This window comes from Artemia franciscana, chromosome 16 (assembly GCF_032884065.1).
Source record: "Artemia franciscana chromosome 16, ASM3288406v1, whole genome shotgun sequence".
NCBI classification, from domain to species: Eukaryota; Metazoa; Arthropoda; class Branchiopoda; order Anostraca; family Artemiidae; genus Artemia; species Artemia franciscana.
In genome coordinates, this window is record NC_088878.1 from 9957350 (window position 1) to 9976029 (window position 18680).

Below are 18680 nucleotides of genomic sequence, written 5' to 3' on the forward strand. Positions count from 1 at the left end.
GAGCTGACTTCAAATGCCTCTGGATATCCGTCTAGCCACCGGAGAACTAAATGCACCTAGGGACGGTTGGGTTAGCTGCCCTCCTTCTGAAAGTCATTGCTACAAATGGAACTGGAAATACAGCCTCGGACGCCCCACCTACTTTTCCAAATGGACCCAAGCCTGCCCAAGGACGTGTCCCCTTTGAACATCGCTGACCAAGGTGGCATTAATGTTGCCACCTGGAATGCCCGGAGGCTGAGCCAGTCTGGTTCGAAGTTTCTTTTAGCAAAATGACTAAAAAGATATAAAGCGACGATCGGAGGAATAACAGAAACACACCTTATGGGAAGCGGTGAAGAAGATATTAGAGAAGGACGGACACTTCTTTGGTCAGGTGGAACCCAAAGAAGAGGGGGAGTTGGCCTTGTTCTCAACAGCTTTGCCCGGAAAGCCCTACCCTCATTCACACCTATCTCATCGCGTCTACTGAGAGCAAGAATTGACGGCACGCATGGGAAGATAACCATTCTTACCTGCTACGCACCGACAAACGAGGCCAAAGATGATGATAAGGACGGCCTCTATGTGCTGCTGTCCTCCGAGCTCTCCTCCGTGCCACCGCACGACTACCTCATAGTCCTAGGAGATTTTAATGCCTGTGTCGCTAACAGCTCTGGCCTGTATGATGCGGCTGTTGGACCTGTGATGGTTGACACTCTGAATGGTAGTGGTGAGTGGCTGCTTAATTGCTGCATCACCCACGCCCTATCAGTCACAAATACTTGGTTCGTGAGAAGAGACATTGCTATGCACACATGGCACAAAAATGATGGCAAGACAAAAAGATGCTTGACTACATCATTGTACGACGAAACTGGCTTTCGTCTGTCCAGAACTGCCGCTCATACAGAGGTGCCAAGCTCGGCAATAATAACCATCGTCTTGTTTCTGCAAGGATCAAACTACGGCTGAGGACAAATGAGAGTAACTCCTGTTCATCCAAGAAGACAGACACCTCTCGACAGAAGCAAGATTCTTCGGTTCGTGAGCGGTATATGGTTGAGGTCTTTAACCGCTTTGAGGCCCTCCAGCAGTGTTAAGAAAGCGAGTCAGCGTGGAACACTTTCAAGGTTAATGTTCTCACTGCAGCTACAGAAGTCGTGGCCTCGAAGCAGCGAAAAAAGAGAGAGTGGATTAACAGCCAGACGTTCAAAGTGATCGAGCAGAGACGGCGGGTGAGACTATGAGGAGATATGACACTCTATAGACAGCTCAGCAAACAGCGCAGCTCTTTGCTTGACAAGGACAAGGAAGACTTCATTGAAGGCAAAGCCGCTGAGCTTGAGCAAGCTGTCCAAAAGAAAGACAAAGGCGCAACATTCAAGATCTTGCGTGAGCTGACTGGCCAACACACCATGGCGTCCAAAAGCCCGAACGCAGTGAATGGAGAAACCATATACGATCAGTCCCAATGTCTTGGTCTATGGAAAAAACACTTCAACATACTGATCAACTCAATTCCACCCGATTGCATTGACCCAGGGCTTGTTGCTGCTGCTGCAGAAGCTACCCCTGCCCTCGACAGTTAGGAATTTTCTCCTCAGGAGATCAGATCGGCCGTAAAGAAACTTAAGAACAATAATTCAGCCGGCACTTGTTGCATCGCTTCTGGGCAACTCACAACAGGTGGTCCTGCAATGATACTCATTGCAATGATGCTGCAGATGGTGTTCAGCATAATCTAGCGCACTGAAGTTATACCATTCAACTGGAAGAAAAGAATCCTTGTGCCTGTGTTTAAGCGCGAGGGCAGTAAGATGGACAGCGGCAACTACCGCGGTATCACCCTTCTGTCTGTTCCTAGAAGGCTATTTGCGATACTACTGCTGATACGTGCAACAAGTTTCCTACATGATTTGTGCCGCCCCCAACAAGCCGGTTTCATACCAGGAAGATCGACAACTGAGCAGATTCACACAGTTAGACAGATCGTTTAGAAGACAGCGGAATTCAACAAAAAAGCCTACATAGCTTTCATTGACTTTCGTTCTGCCTTTGACACTGTTGACAGACCATCCCTTTGGCTAATCCTGAAAGCTGTGGGCCTACCCACAAAGATAGCCAGCCTATTCAAAGAACTTTAAAGTAACACAAAAAGCGCCGTCCTGTTTAACGGAAGGCTTTCTTCTTCCTTCCCCATACAAAATGGAGTAAGGATAAGCAGCTGCACCTAAGCTCTTTAACTGCGCCATCGACCACATCCTGAACGAGCTGCACCATACCCACCCTTTCGGCATCAGTTATGCCGGGAGGACTCTGTCCGTTTTTGCTTTTGCGGACGATGTAGCTGTGCTTAGTGACTATCTCGACCACTTAAGTCTGTGGAGGAGACACTCTCCGCCACAGCCTCTAAAGTTGGGCTGCAAATCAACTGGAAGAAAACAAAGATCATGCCCATAGAGAAGACTGCATCAGCACCACTCTCAACTATTGAGATTAAAGGCCAAGATGTCGATGTAGTAAGGCAGTTCATTTATCTTGGATCAATTATATCCTCAAGGGGCACACTTGACACCAAAATCTCAGCCAAATCAGCCAAGGCAAGCTTTGCGTTCGGACGACTCCCGAGAGTAGTCTTCCACAAATTGCAAATTAGCCACCATACAAAACCCCGAATTTACAACGCCACAGTCTCAAGCGTCATGCTGTATTCATCTGAGACATGGCCGATGACCCAGACAAACCTAAAAAGGGTCGATGCTGTTCAGGCTAGACACTTGCGTCGACCCAAAGGCTTCAAATGGTATGACAAGATCCGCAATACTGAGATCCTGAAGCTGGCAAACCTCTCTACTCAATTAGAAGCTCACTCTCTAAGGTGATACGGCCATCTACTCCGTCTCCCGCTAAGTACACCCGCAAGGATCATCTCGGACTTCAATCCCTCAGAAAATGGCTGGAAACGCCATCGAGAAAGGCCACGCACTAGATGGTCTGATGTAATAAGCCAACGTCTGCTCAATCGCAACATAAATCCAAATGAGACCCCTTCCTTAGCCTTGGACAGGGCTACTTGGAGAAGACTGACAGCGTTGTCGATCAGCTCCCTCTACGCTGGCAACCCTGCTGAGCAAGAGTGTTAAGTTAAAATAAGTAGGAAAATTACATAAAAAAGACAAAAAAGGCAAAAAGAAGTCATCTCCACAAATCCTAACAGATATCATCCCATTGTTGGACGAGAATAAACTTTTCAAAGTTCTACCCTACATTCTAAAACTGAGTGACAGACTGAAAAGAATCCTTAAAAAACATAAGCTTAATGTCACCTTTAAACATTCAAATAAAATACAGATCTTTTTCAAAAGTTGGCATAGATAAAAACAGCCCCATTCTGGGTAGTGGTGTTTATAGAATTCCTGTTCTTTTGGCCACTTTTATATTGGAAAAACCCAACAGCAATTAGGCGAGAGGTTATTAGAACATAGGTCTTCAATAGACGTAGCCATGAGGCTACGCCAAAGCCCTGAGATTTTTTATTCTGCCCTGGCTCAACATTTGTACGATAGTCTGCATCATTTCATCTTATTTGACAGCACCTCCATTATTGCCCCCGTTAAAGGTCTCATGCAAGATTTTAGGGAAGCCGTTGAGATAAAAAAAAAACACATACACCAAAAGGTAGCTCTCGATAGAGATACGGGAGAAACCTCTTTAAGTCCCGTTTATGACAATATGATTAATTCTGATCGTTTTCACATATATCCACAAATTTTTGTTACACAATCAAATAAATATCTGATAATAATCTATCTGGAAAGTGATTAGCCTTTAAGAGTGCTGTAAGCAAGATGAAATTGTGAAATCTCACTTAGACTTGTGTTTTTTATTCAGTTACCCTTTCACCGTTACTGAGAAACGGTCATAATATTTTAGTTTCGTGTTTTGCTTTAAGACGTGTTTTTTTTTATAAGTTTATTCTGCACTGAGGACGGTCAAGCAGAGGTCTTGACCAAAATATTTGCATAATTTTCTTACTTTTCACTGGCTTTTATTGTCCTCGTTCTTCTATTCTTCGTGATTTTGTGTTTTGTCATGATTAGCCAGTGTGGTCTAAAAAATTATTTATGGGTAAATTGGGATGTAATACTGGTAACATCCATGATCAATGCGTTGTATCTACTTTAAAATTTTTAGCTCCTGATTTTATAATCATACTGGAAAAATCGATTCTTTTTAATATAATTTCATATGCAACGCCTTTAAAAACATGATTAATATTTCGACAAAATCCAAATAATCATGATAATAGTAAATAAATACTAACCACGTGACTTTATTTGGTTTTATTCAATCTTTTAAATAAACCACTATTAAGAGCGTTATTTCGTTGTACCGTACTGGTTCCACCACCCGCTGCAGAGGTGTAAAAGTGTTTTGAAACTCATTTCCTCCTTTAAAAGAATCAACGGATTGGGTTTTATCTTCATACCAAAACATATTAGTAGTTGCATTTCGACTATAGTCATCTGAGAATTCTAATAAATTTTTAAGAGTAGTCGTTATACCTACATAATCATCGCTTTCAATACGTTTTCCATTTATAAATTATTCAGTATTTCTAAACTAATTAAATCCGTTATATGTTAAAGTAGCTTCATCATTTTTCTGCATATTTGTTCCATCCAATCGTGTTATTTTCACTTTTACATAAAGGTAACTACCAATTGGAAGAATCCCAGATTCCATAACTTTTAAAATGAAATAATAATTGAATTGTTGTGATACAGTCACATTATTTTTTCTAATTTCTGTATATTCGTATTTGGTTGTAGAATCATCGATAATAGACTTTTCAAACATTTCCTAATAAGGAGCAACAAGTTGATTCACTGCCATTTATATACGAAAAAAAAAAAATATTAGATAGACTTTAAAATATTTTCAGACAGTGGATGGCAGATCTTCAATTGTCACTGAAGGTGTAAACAAGAGCATCACCAAGGATGTAGTTTACGTCCGCTCTCTAAAATCATTTTATCCAATAAGCCTTTCCTCTGTTCATCAAGATGTTTACTGGAATATAGCTTATTGTTTGAAACTATATCTTATAGAGATCTTACATCATTTAACTCTCTTTGATCATAATCTCTCCAATCTTTCCCCTGGTTCCCACTGCTGCGATTTCGTGCAAAACCCTGCGACATGCGACAAATGACACAAATTGTGCGACAAACGACGCGAAATCTTCCGTTTTGCTGCAATGTCGGATGCGCTGAATGCTTTCAATCCATACGACAAATCACATGCGTTGATCTGATAAAAAAAAAAAAAAAAATCATAACCAAAGTCATGGAACTGATTGAAAAGCTAATTTTGGCCTGATTTAAATTCTTCTAGTTTGTCGCAGCGACGCAAAAGTCTGCGTTTCTTTGTGAACCTCCGTTCGATTCTTTCGTACGTCTGTTCCACCAGAAGAAAGTCATGTCGGGATTGACGCAGCAGTGGGAACAGGGGTTTTTCTATATTCTTACAGAGTAGCGTTCCAGGTTCTGTTTTTGGAGCAAAATTCTAGATCACATCAGAGGTTGTATTCCTATTTACAATTGATCTATTCACTAATGAGCAGTGAATAGGCGTTTTATCAACATTTCTTGCAATATTAGGAACCTTAGTGCCTTCGTTATATTTACTACTTAGTTCAGCTTCATTTTCAAATCCTAAAATAAAACATAAATCGCTATTAAACCGAAATTTATGATTCTCTTTCAAAATAACAACAAACTTCATTATTGCTAGATTGGATGATATACTGATTTGCCATCGACCCAGGGATGAATTGAATTAACGAGTTACGAAGTGATTTAAACCCTTTTCTTAATACATTGGGTATAACAACGTTAACCCATTCATCCTTTTTTTCCCTGTATTCAAACGCATTCATTTTAAATTAATCACTAATATTATACCGTGAGTAGCATAGTGTAAATTAAGTTAAAGCCATTTCATAATCAGTGTTTTGATCTAAATGTGATCGGATCAAACAGTTCGTGGTAACGAACTGTAGTAAGGAGCGACCCGGCTCAATAGTAACCAAAACTCTAAAAAACGGAATTTTCATACCAATAGCTACATCAAAAGAATCGCATTTTAATGATCATTTTAAATATATAAGATTCATCAGGTTTAGTCTTACCCATCAAAGTTACGAGCCTGAGAAAATTTGCCTTATTTTAGAAAATGGGAGAAACCCCCTCTAAAAGTCATAGAATCCTAACGAAAATCGCACCATCAGATTCAGTGTATCAGAGAACCTTACTGTAGAAGTTTCAAGCTCTTATCTACAAAAATGTGGAATTTTGTTGTTTTTGTTTTTTTCCCAGGGGTGATCGTATCGACCAAGTGGTCCTAGAATGTAGCGAAAGGGCTCAGTCTAACGGAAATGAAAAGTTCTAGTGTCCTTTTTAAGTGACCAAAAAATTGGAGGGCACCTAGGCCCCCTCCCACGCTAATTATTTTCCCAAAGTCAACGGATCAAAATTCTGAGATAGCCATTTTATTCAACGTAGTAAAAAAACCTTATAACTATGTCTTTGGGGACGACTTACTCCCCCACAGTCCCCGTGGGAGGGGCTACAAATTACAAACTTTGACCAGTGCTTACATATAGTAATGGTTATTGGGAAGTGTACAGACGTTTTCAAGGGGATTGAAAACGACCCTCTCTCCTTTTTTCTCAAAATCTTCCAATTAAAGCTATGAGAAAGCCATTTAGCCAAAAAGAAAATTAATATGCAAATTTCGTTTTAATTATTTATGTGCAGAGAGCCAAGATCAAAACATGCATGAATTAAAAAATGTCCAGAAATTAAATTAAAAAAACAAGTTTTTTTAAATGATAGTAAGGAGCGACATTAAAACTTAAAACGAACAGAAATTACTCCGTATATGAAAGGGGCTTTTCCTCCTCAACACCCCGCTCTTTACGCTAAAGTTCTTTCATTTCTTAAATAGTAGAGTTAAGAGAAAGAGTCAAACTTTAGCGTACAGAGGGAGGCGTTGAGGAGGAAAAACCCTTTCATATACGGAGTAATTTCTGTTTGTTTTAAGTTTTAATGTCGCTCCTTACTTTCATTTAAAAAAAACTTGTTTTTTTTATTTAATTACTTGTATAAGACTGCTTGATTTCACTTTTGTTACCACTAATAATAATCAGAACCATTCATTAGAAAAGTATTTTTCTTCATAAAATAAAATTCTGAGACAGTTTTATAAGGTAATGCAGTCATTTTTCTTAATAATTTTATTTTTGAATAATGAATAGAGCAGTTCATTAACTACATTTCTGACTTCATCAGATGTATTTCAAGCAGCTCTGCTACCTAGCAAACTATAACGTTTTTCAACCATATCATTTACATTCATGTAAATCCCAGTTCCTTGCTGAGGCTGTGTAACATCAAAGTTATCTTTAATAGATTTTAGCCTTCTTCTGTAGATTTTTACGAACTGATACTTTTTTCTAATAAACTAGGTCTCACACCTTCTTTCCTCCGTAATTTTGATTGTGTTCCTGGCTCATTTATTGCCACTTTTAAATATTGATAAATGTCTAAATAATAACTAGGCATTTCAAAATACGGTTCCTTAGGATCCTACTCCTTATTAATTTTTCTCAAATGTTAATCATCTATCCCAGAAGTGACATTAGCAATGAAATATGGCTATTCGGGGGTAAAATAGCTCGACTTGAGTGACCTTGATTGCTTGCTTGTAAACTTAATGCGTTGCTTAAAGATTGACCCAATAGTTGTAACCGCCCTCTTAAACTTCTGTCATCTTCATGTAATTTATGCATAATCGTATTTGTATTTTTATCTTGTGCTTCAATGTTTGGAGCACCCAACTTTTTAGCATTGTCACGAAATCCAGCTTCCTCTAAGGAACATTCTTGAACTTCTACTTTTCACTATACTCGAAAATAATTTACTCAACATTATAGGATCCATTTATAGAATGAGTTTTTATTGAATTTTTTTTCAATTAACTTGTTTTTTCGTAAAAAATACCAACTATGAGTTCACCAGTTTTATCCAAAAGTTCAGTCGTCCTAGAACGTCCAGAAGCACCGAACTCACCAAAGCATTGGACCCCCCTAACTCCCCAAAAGAGAGTAGATCCAGTCTGGTTACGTCAATCACGTATCTAAAATATTTGCTTATTCTACCCACCAAGTTTCATCCCGATGTCTCGACTCTAAGCGTTTTCCAAGATCTCCGGTTTCCCCCTCCAATTCCCCCTAATGTCACCAAATCTGGCCGGGATTTAAAATAAGACCTCTGAGACATGAGTTCCTTCTAATATCAAATTTCATAACGATCGGGTCACCCGTTCTTAAGTTAAAAATACCTAAATTTTTCTCAGTTTTCCGAATTAACACCCCCCGCCCCTCTAGCTCCCCCAAAAAGACCAGATTCAGTCCAATTATGTCAATAACGTATCTAGGACTTGTGCTTATCCTTCCCACCAAGTGTCATCCCGATCTCTCCACTCTAAGCGTTTTCCAAGATTTCCCGTTTCCCGTCGAACTCCCCCAATATCATCGGATACGGTCGGGATTCAAAATATGAGCTCTGAGATACGAGGTCCTTCTAAATATCAAATTTCATTAAGATCCGATCACCCATTCGTAAGAAAAAGATCCTCTACTTGTAAAAAAAAATTCCTCTCCCTCCAGCCCCCCATATGGTTGAATCAGGGAAACGACTGTTATCAAGTCAATTTGTGCAGGTCCCTGACACACCTACCAATTTTCATCGTCCTAGGACGTCCAGAAGCACCGAACTCGTCAAAGAACTGGAAATTCTCCCAACTCGCCCAAAGAGAGCGGATCCGTTACAGTTATGTCAATCACGTATCTAGAACTTGTGCTTATTCTTCCCATCAAGTTTCATCCCGATCTCTCCACTCTAAGTGTTTTCCAAGATTTCCGGTTTCCAAGATTTCTGTTCCCCCCTCCATTCCCATATATCCCCAGATCCGATTCAAATTGAAAATAGAGCATCTGAGACGTAAGATCCTTCTATATATTAAGTTTCATTAAGATCCGATCACCCATTTGTAAGATAAAGATACCTCAATTTTCACGTTTTCCAAGATTTCCGGTTTCCCCCTTCAAGTCCTCCAAATGTCACTGGATCTGGTTAGGATTTAAAAAGCAAAGCTCAAAAGCACAAGATCCTTCTAAATGTCAAGTTTCATTACGATCTGGTCACCCGTTCGTAAGTTCGAAATATCTCATTTTTCTAATTTTTCCGAATTGCCCCCCCAACTCCCACAAAGAGAGCGGATCCGGTTATGTCAGTCACGTATCTTGGACTTGTGCTTATACTTCCCGCCAAGTTTCATCCTGATCATTCGTTTTAGGCGTTTTCCAAGATTTCCGGTCCCCCCTCCAACTCCCTCCAATGACACTGGATCTGGTCGGGATTTAAAATAAGAGATATGACTTACGAGGTCCTTCTAAATATCAAATTTCATTAAGATCCGATCACTCCTTCGTAAGTTAAAAATACCTCATTTTTCTAATTTTTCAGAATTAACCCTCCCCCCAAAGAGAGCAGATCTGTTCTGGTTATGTCAATCACGTATCTAGGACTTGTGTTTATTTTTCTCACCATATTTCATCCCGATCCCTCCACTCTAAGCGTTTTCCAAGATTTTAGGTTCCCCCCAATGTCACTGGATCCGGTTGGGATTTAAAATAAGAGCTCTGAGACACAATATCAATCTAAATATTGAATTTCATTAAGATCCGATCACCCGTTCGTAAGTTAAAAGTACTTCATTTTTTCTAATTTTTCTGAATTAACTGTGAATTTTAACTAATTTAAAATTGGATATTTATTGACGAAATCAAACGAGTAAGCTTTCTCAGTGAACTTATGAATATCGAATTTTAATCCCAGTGAAGCTAGTAGGATCTTGCAATATTTGGCAAAAGATTGGTTTTAACTAAAACTTGTCTGACTGGTTTACTCCAATTCCATTGCTGGATAAACAGATATCAAAGGAATTAAATTGACCCTTGATTGATTGATATTTTTGAAGGAAAAAGAGAGTAAAGAGTAAAAAGAGAGAGAGTTTTTAACTTTGGGAACGGTATAGAAGTGCCATATTACGCGATAATAAGCGAGCAGAAGAGGGGAGTTTTTTTTTGGTCGCAAGGGCAGTAATACCTGCCGGGAGTGGTTTCTCCCTAAAACTGCTTATTCTGCTCTCTTTTCGGGATTGAAAGAGCTGCATGTCCAGCTAAAGACAATTTCTAACCAGTTTGAGGCGTTTTCCAACCATTTCCCGTCATTACCACATCCTGGAGCCAGTGCCTCGAAACCAGCCGATAGCCACTCTACTATTGTTGTCTCTAAATTGCCACCGTCTATTAGAGATCCGACAAGCCGCAAAGACTTTATCGACCAATTAAGTGGTTATGATTCGATTGCTAGTATTCGGCCGATGGGAGATAAACTGTTCGTGAACATTGAAAAATCGGTAGCTTCTTATTTCTGTGAAGTCTGTAGTCTTGGGTATTGGCACGAAGATTCTGCAGAAACGTTACCTCGGCATAATAAAAGGAATCCCGCTGTCATTTAATGCTTCCGAATTCAAAATGCACCCAGGAGTCGTTGATGCAAACCGAATTGGTTTGTCCCAAACTATCAAGCTAGACTTTTCGGATTCGTTTGCAAAAAGTGACGCTATGAAGAATGGGGTAAAAATTGATTACGAGATTTTCAGAGTTTATGATTTCGTAAGTGTACCACGTTGTTGCTTTAAGTGCAGGTCTCCTGATCACGTTTTCAACGATTGTACCAGTCAGGTAGAAAAACAAGCGCACTGCGCTGAAAATCACACGTTTTCGAAAGATGCGCCCTGTACAAATAGCCCTAAATGTGCAAACTGTGGCGACTCTCGCACTTCATATAGTCCATTATGTCCAGTGCTCAAGTCTCGTATTGCGACCGGTGTGAAAAAATGATGTCCCAAAAGTTCTCGGTTATTTCGTGTAATATAAATGGAACACGTCAAAAATAGCACATCATTGACGAACTTTTGAGCAACTATGACATCGTTTGTCTTCAAGAACATCTTTTATCTTCACCTAACACCAACTTGTTGAAACGGAGTGCAAACCATATTACGTTTGTGAGTGCTGCACGGTCTACGTTTGGTAGACCTTTCAGAGGCCTCACCTGTATACTGAGACGTAGCTCCTTTTCATCCACGACGCCTGCGCTGTTCCATAGTGATGAGAACCTCTTGGCCATGCGAATTGCCGATTTAATACTTATTAATGTGTACTTTCCTTGTGATCGTAAATAGGTTCAATCACTGAATAAGTTTGTCAAGACCTGTAGTGTCTTGAAAAAAGTGACAGAATCCGCATCATCTCTCGGCTGCCAATTTGTTGTGGCCGGGGATTTTAATGCTGATTTATTGAATTCAAACATTCGGTCTGATATGGTTTTTGAGTCTTTATCTGAGTTTAAGCTAGTGGATAAGAATCGTCCGTTTTCTTACATCCATCATTCTGGGAGCCTTACTAATATAGATCGTGTTCTTTGCTTTCCCAATTTATCCGTTTTGACTGTTTCTGTACATGAAACAGAAAGTGATATAGACCACCAACCAATTTGCTTCATGCTTGGTATTTCTCTGTCGCAAGATAGTTCTACTAGACGTGGGAATCGTAGATGGTTTACCAGGCGAAACTGGAATAAGGCTAATTGGGCTCTTTATATTTCTACCCTTACAGCTTTTTTGTCTAGGATAAAAGTTCCTTTTCAGCTACTTTAGGTTGGATCTAAATTTGTAAATGATCAGAATTTTCTGAACAAATATTATTTTGATATTATATCATGCATGAAAGAAGCTGAGAGGGTGGCTGTTCCTGATGAACGCGTTAAATTTAATACGCGGAAGCCTGAATGGTCATAGGATCCGGGTCTAAAATCAGTGAAAAATAAAGCCAAATTTTGGCTACGTATTTGGGTTTCTTGCGAACGACCACGTAGCGGTGTAGTATTTCAGCTTAAATAGAAAACTAAATTAGAGTATAAAAAGTATTTACGGTCTGCAAAATCTAAAATTTGCAAATTCCCGTCAAGTAATTTAGATTTGAAAAAAGTGGTAAATTCAGAAAAAATCGATGACTCTTCGTTAACAAGTAGCCCAATTAGTCCGGCTGCTTGGTGCAAATATTACGACCAGATTTTGAACACTATAAACCATTTTGTTCATGCTACTTTTATGAGCCTTCTTATTTCTGCGCTTCCCATATCACTCCACCAGAACCAGATCCTATTGATTGTGATTGTATAAGTGCCAAACACCTAAATGTTGATTGTCCAGCTCTAGTCCAACATTTACAACTTCTGTTTCAAATGTGCTTATGCACCTCGGTTGTGCCTGAAAGTTTTTTGTGCGGAACAGTTACTTCGATCCTGAAAAAGGGAAAGATTCCGACTAAGTATGCATCTTACAGGCCAATGACAATTTCCTACAATATAAGCAAAATTTTTTAGCATCTTCTCCTCCCATCAGTTAATTCTTCGGCATATTTTGGTGAAAATCAGATTGGGTTTTCAGTTGGAGTAGGTTGCCAGCAGGCCCATCGAATTTTGGCTAATGTTCTTACTGAGGCTATTAAAAAGGGATTCGAGTTACATTTATGTGCTTTGGATCTTTCCAAAGCCATTGACACCGTTACGCATTCCCAAGCTATCTTTTCCCTTTTTAGTCACGGTATCAACATATCGGTAATTTTTCTTCTTAGATATTGGTATTCAAATTCCTTTTTGCGGATTAAAACGGATATGGGGTTTCAGATAGTAAAATTCCAGTACGACGTGGGGTCCGGCAAGGTGCTGTTCTCTCCCCCTCTATTTTCAAACTTTGTATATCATCTGTCCTTTCCTCTATCCCACCTATTTGCATCTTAATTCTGTAAATATTTGTTATCTTACCTATGCGGATGATATTCTTTTGATCAGTAGGACTGAAAAAGGGCTTTCTTTGTCTGTTTCAACAGTAGCATCTAAACTTCATGCGATTGGACTTTCTCTTAATCTTTCAAAATGTGAATATCTTTCATTTAATAGTAATACCACTACTCCTCTAATCTGTGGATCTTTTTCTATCCCGTCGGTTTCTTCATTTCGGTGGCTGGGAATTAATGTTAGTAAAACACTAAAATCCTAACTGGCTCTCGCCGTTGCTGATTGCAAGAAGAAAATCCAATTAAGTTACTCTAAAATTGTTGCTAACCGAGGTAGATACAATAGAAAGTCTCTTGCTAAATTATGTTCGGTTTTTACAGATCATTCGGTTTTGTTTCTTTCTGGTATTTACCCTATTTTTCATAAAAAAAAGATATCAGTTCAATTCGTTCTTATTATTTCGGTTTTCCTGTTTTCTATTGTATCTGCCTCCATGGTATAGAAATAGGAACCTCATATTTGTTTACAGTCTCCCGGATTTTGGGTCGAAACTCACGGAGCTTGCTGGCAGAATACCCCAGTCTACTTATAAGTATCTGCCCGCCCACAGTGGCCTTACTCGTTTGCTTTAGTTTCTTGTTCTTTCTGTTTTGTGTAGTATTTGTTTTATTAGTACTCCGCTTTGATTTTTTGTAGCGGGTCAAAAATAAATTATTATTATATAATAACTATGAGGTAGACTTATATCAAAATATTCAAGCAAATCACAAAGCCTACTAGGTATCTTACCTTGGCCTAGATAAGGTATCAGTGGAAGTCGTTGAGTCTGCAAAATTACCAATACGGTGCATCTTGATACTTTCTTGTAGAGCCATTAATGTTTACCTTTAAACTGCTTCATGGTTAGAAAATCCTAGTGTCAAAATTCTAGTAACATCAAAACTAGGCCTAGCCTAGCCAAGTTCTTTTCAAGAAGCATTGCTTAAAATTATTTTTCAAAGAAAAAAGCATTGCTGAACTAGATCCCAATTTCTTTTTTCTGCCAGAACAATCAAAACAATACTTTCAAAGGTTATAAGTTGATTTATTTTTTGGCCCATTTTTCCTGTTTATCATCACAAGTTCTTAATTTGGACATGGACAAATCAAAGACTAATTTTAAAGTAAGCCTTTGATTTAAGTCAGATATTTATGTAGCGCTATTGAAAGACGAAGGTAGTTGAACTGTACAATCGAGTTAAGCCCAAAAATATATGAAGACGATTTGGACATAAATACACTGTTCAATCAGGTTTTGTTCAGCTTTACTTTTGTTGGATGGACGTTTTCTCTACATCTTTCCTTTTTCTCAACTTATCTTTTACTTTAAGTATGAAGAATTCGGTAAGCGTGAAAAAAAAAAAATCAAAATTAAAAGCGCTCGTTACAACACAAAGTTGTTTCAATTTTTTCGGCTCATTTTTTCCTATTTATCATCACAAGTTCTTAATTTTTAAAATCGGCCACGAAATCGCCAGATGAAATACAGTATGTAAACTGGCGATCTTTCTCCTTAAAAAATGAATTATCGGTTTTTCACATTTATTTAAGATGGCTGTATAATTATATATGGCTGTGCAAGTTTTCACTTTTAGTTTTCATTTTAGGTGTCCTTGGTACTTTAAAACGAAAGTATATTCAATTTGAAAAACATTTATAATAAAAAATATTGACCAAACTGTTTCCTCTTAAACCTATTTAGATACACATCCCTAAATTCAGATAATTCCAAATAATTTTTTCAATTCAATCATTAACCGCCAGTCAGCTTTTGTTAAATCTTCTCTAAAGTGATCTTTGCATGCCTCAATTGATTGCCTACTTATCTTTGACACAATTATATCCTTCTCCTCAAAATGTCTACCAATCATTTTAGGGGCGTCACCACTCACATTCTCAATTTTAAGACAAACTTCTTCCCCCTTTCTGGCCAATTCCACTGCTTTATGATTATTTTCAATAGTTGCTACAACTCCAATTTCAGTAAACTCTTTCGTCGGTACACAGAGAGGAGTCCCCGTTTTAACAACACCATCTTCAACCACTACACCAACAACAATGGGGTCACGCTTATTATAAATGTGTTGCGGGAGAATACGAAGTTTGCATGGAAAAACAGCAATATTTTTAAATTGTTCACGTCCCTTCTGTTTTAGCTCCTCTTTATATCTTGTAAAAGAATCAAACAAATGATAAATAATATCTGCTTCAAAAATTTTTACACCGTTAGCATCTGCATATTCTCGAGCGTCACGTTCTACTCTAACATCGAAGGCTAAAATAGCAGCATACAGGGGGTCGTGCTCCAGCATAACAGACGCTCTAATAACATCGCGTTTTGCAACAGGACCTATTCTAACATTAGAACACGGAATTTTTGATGTTTTCAAAAATTCTAGTAAAGCTTCTAGGGAGCCTAACGTCGATGCTTGAACGTAAACTCCACGCTCCTGGCATTGAATACGACTCAGTGTTTTCTTCAATTCTTGGGATACTTCTTCTTTCAAAACTTCAGTTTCATCTTGACGATGTGCCACTAGAACACTTAGACCAGCTATGGCCTTATCCAAATCTTTCGCAGCGATCTTAACACCTTGGGCAGCTTTGACTTCTTTGGGCTCAGCATATTCATTCTAAAAGAGTTCAAAAAGAAAATTAAAATAATATAATGATAATCAAACATAAATAATAGAAGGGGGAAGCAGTGACGATGGATTTCTTTTTCTAGAAAAAAGAACTGAACCTGAAATGAAATCACTAAAATAACTTCGAAGACCACACTGCCTTTCCATGACGAAAGTAAAACAGTTCAAAATAGGGATGACACCTTTTAATCGACAGTGAACAGATATAAAATTTTTAACTGGATATTTCGAGCACATATACAGTGTTCATCATCAGGAGTAAAACAGTCGATTTAAAACTGTAGATACAAAATGGAAATACAATACACTTATTCCCTCCAGATAACTTCGAAGACCACACTGCCTTTCCATGACGAAAGTATAACAGTTCAAAATAGGGATGAAACCTTTTAATCGACAGAGAACAGATATAAAATATTTAACTGGATATTTCGAACATATATACACTGTTCATCATTAGCAGTAAAACTAAAATACATCAATAAATTTCTAGGGACCAAGGTTTAAAGCCAATTTTCAGGGAAATAGTCGAAATAAAAAAAAATTATTCAAGAATAATTCCATAAACAGAGATACAGGGGAATTTGGATTGAATTCAATTTATGATAATTTACTGAGGTCAAATAAAGTAAATATCACTTCACCTAAGAGCTATGACCTCTGTCCACCTGATATGTCAGATAAATCTAATGAACCAGAACCGAAAAGGTCAAGGAGATTTCCTTTTGCTGTTACATTGAAAAAAATAAGAGCAATAAACTATATGTAATTAGTTTATTGGGTAATTTTTTTTTATTGATGTCTTAGTTTTACTGCTGATGATGAACACTGTATATGTGTTCGAAATATCCAGCTAAATATTTCACATCTGTTCACTGTCGATTAAAAGGTTTCATCCCTATTTTGAACTGTTATACTTAAATCACTAAAAGGAACCCCTTTAGGCCTAAATTGTATGTGAACACAAGAAGGAGTATAAGTTTATGCATCACAAGCATGCAAAAGCCATAACGAGAAAAAAAAACCCACCAACACTCAAAAATTACCTTACATGATTGAAAGCTCGGATGTCAACTTGTTATAAGTTATGTAAAAACACATTATTAATAATAAGATATATCCAAACAGACCTACTTCAAGGATCTACAGCTGTAAAAGTGTAAAATTACTTTTCCGGGTAGTGCTCTGTATAGTCAAATATAAAAAAATCATGTATACAAAAATTTACTGATTAAACATAGTATTGTTTACGCTATACTAAGCTCTTTGACTGTGACCTAAACCAACTAAGTAATCTAGGTTTGTTTTGTTGGTTGATGCACAGACAAAATATGACAATAAAGCTCGCGATTTAATGCTTTAAAAATCTGTTGCTGGAGAGAATCAAGTAAGTAAACATCATACCATTCAAAGCACTAACCCTGGGCTGTAATACACTTCTACATTGACTTATCTTAGGCTTCAAAGCTGTTGAACGTGACAACGTTTCTCAAGTTGATTCTTTAATTGTCTATCAAGTCTGAATTTCACCCCCTTTCAAATATTTTTTTTTTATTTTGGAAAACAAGGAGTAAAAGGGGGTTCAAATCTGGTGATTAGAGCGGGGAAGAATGGGGCTAAAGGATCGTTGTGACTGTTTTGACTAAGAGCTGCTTGACGAGAATGGCTGAATGAGAGGGTGGATTTTCATGATGAAGTACCTACAACAAATCTTGCCACAGAGCAGGCCACATCCATGCAGTTTTTAAAGCTTCCACGTAGTAAGTAAAAACAATTTTCTGGTCCTAGGGAATCCGTTCCTAAAGCAAGATTCTACGTGAGTCGAAAAAAACCATCAGCATGGTCTTGATTTTGACATATTGACTATCTTCGCGGCCTCTTTGAACCTCATTAGCCGCTTTACAATCGAACTTCTTTTCAGAAGACCATCTCCGTAAGCGTGTTGATCATCACAAGAATTTCCGAATTTGTTTTCCCTCTCTTCGCAAGGAATTTCATTATAATAGCAAAACAGACGTGTACAACAAGAGCTAAGAGATCATATGGCACTTGTGACGAGGCGAGAAGAGCTAAGAGCCAAGAGATCATATGGTATGAGCTCTAACAAAATTCTATGGATCAATAGATTGATTTAAAAAGGAAAATAAGAGGCTTAATGCCGGTCAAGATTTAAAATAAGAGCTCTGAGTCACAAAGTCCTTCTAAATATCAAAATTCATTAAGACCCGATCACCCACTCGTAAGTTATAAATACCTAATTTTTCCTCTCCCTTTTGCCCCCCAGATGGTCGAATCTGGGAAAACGACTTTATCAAGTCAAATTGTGCAGCTCCCTGACACGCCTACAAATTTTCATCGCCCTAGCACGTCCAGAAGCACCGAACTCGCCAAATCACTGAACCCCTCCCCCCAACTCCCCCAAAGAGAGCGAATACAGTACGATTCTGTCAATCACGTATCAAGGACATTTGTTTATTCTATCCACCAAGCTTCATCCCGATTCCTCCACTCCAAGTGTTTTTCCAAGATTTCCCCCTCCAACTCCCCCCAATGTCAAAAGATCTGGTCGGGATTTGAAATAAGAGCTCTGAGACATGAATTCCTTCTAAAAATCAAATTTCATCACGATCCGATCATCTATTCGTAAGATATAAATACCCCAATTTTCATGTCTTCCAAGAATTCCGGTTTCCCCCTCCAACTCCCCCGAATGTCACAGGATCTGGTCGGAATTTGAAATTAGAACTTTAAAGCACAAGATCCTTCTAAATATCAAATTTCATTAAGATCTGGTCACCCTTTCGTAAGTTACAAATACCTGAAATACCCCTCCCCCCAATTCCACCAAAGACAACAGATCCGGTCCAGTTATGTCAGTCACGTATCTTAGACAGGTTTCTATTCTTCCCATCCAGTTTCATCCTGATCTCACCGCTTTAAGTATTTTCTAAGATTTCCGGTCCCCCCAACTGCCCCCCCCCCCCAATTACGCTTGATCCGGTTGAGATTTAAAATAAGA

General features: G+C 38.3%; 3 protein-coding genes across 3 annotated transcripts in view; 2 read left to right on the forward strand and 1 right to left on the reverse strand.

Annotated features, from left to right (window-relative positions):
* Window positions 1-324: 324 nt before the first annotated feature.
* LOC136037065 (craniofacial development protein 2-like) lies at window positions 325-954 on the forward strand. Its single transcript, XM_065719501.1, has one exon. It carries the CDS (start codon window positions 325-327, stop codon window positions 952-954), a length of 630 nt encoding a protein of 209 aa, XP_065575573.1.
* Window positions 955-2432: 1478 nt separating this feature from the next.
* Window positions 2433-2864, forward strand: LOC136037066 (uncharacterized). Its single transcript, XM_065719503.1, has one exon. It carries the CDS (start codon window positions 2433-2435, stop codon window positions 2862-2864), a length of 432 nt encoding a protein of 143 aa, XP_065575575.1.
* An 11789-nt stretch (window positions 2865-14653) lies between these two features.
* LOC136037044 (eukaryotic translation initiation factor 5B-like) overlaps window positions 14654-18680 on the reverse strand; it is a 39934-nt gene continuing 35907 nt past the window's right edge. Inside the window, exon 6 of the mRNA XM_065719462.1 lies at window positions 14654-15649. Coding sequence (XP_065575534.1) covers window positions 14735-15649 — 915 coding nt within the window. The 3' untranslated portion in view covers window positions 14654-14734. The remainder of the gene's footprint in view (window positions 15650-18680) is intronic.

Bases quoted from the DNA above. Each gene is read 5' to 3' on its own strand.
- LOC136037065 (XM_065719501.1), top strand. From the start codon at position 325: ATGGGAAGCGGTGAAGAAGATATTAGAGAAGGACGGACACTTCTTTGG.
- LOC136037066 (XM_065719503.1), top strand. From the start codon at position 2,433: ATGCCCATAGAGAAGACTGCATCAGCACCACTCTCAACTATTGAGATT.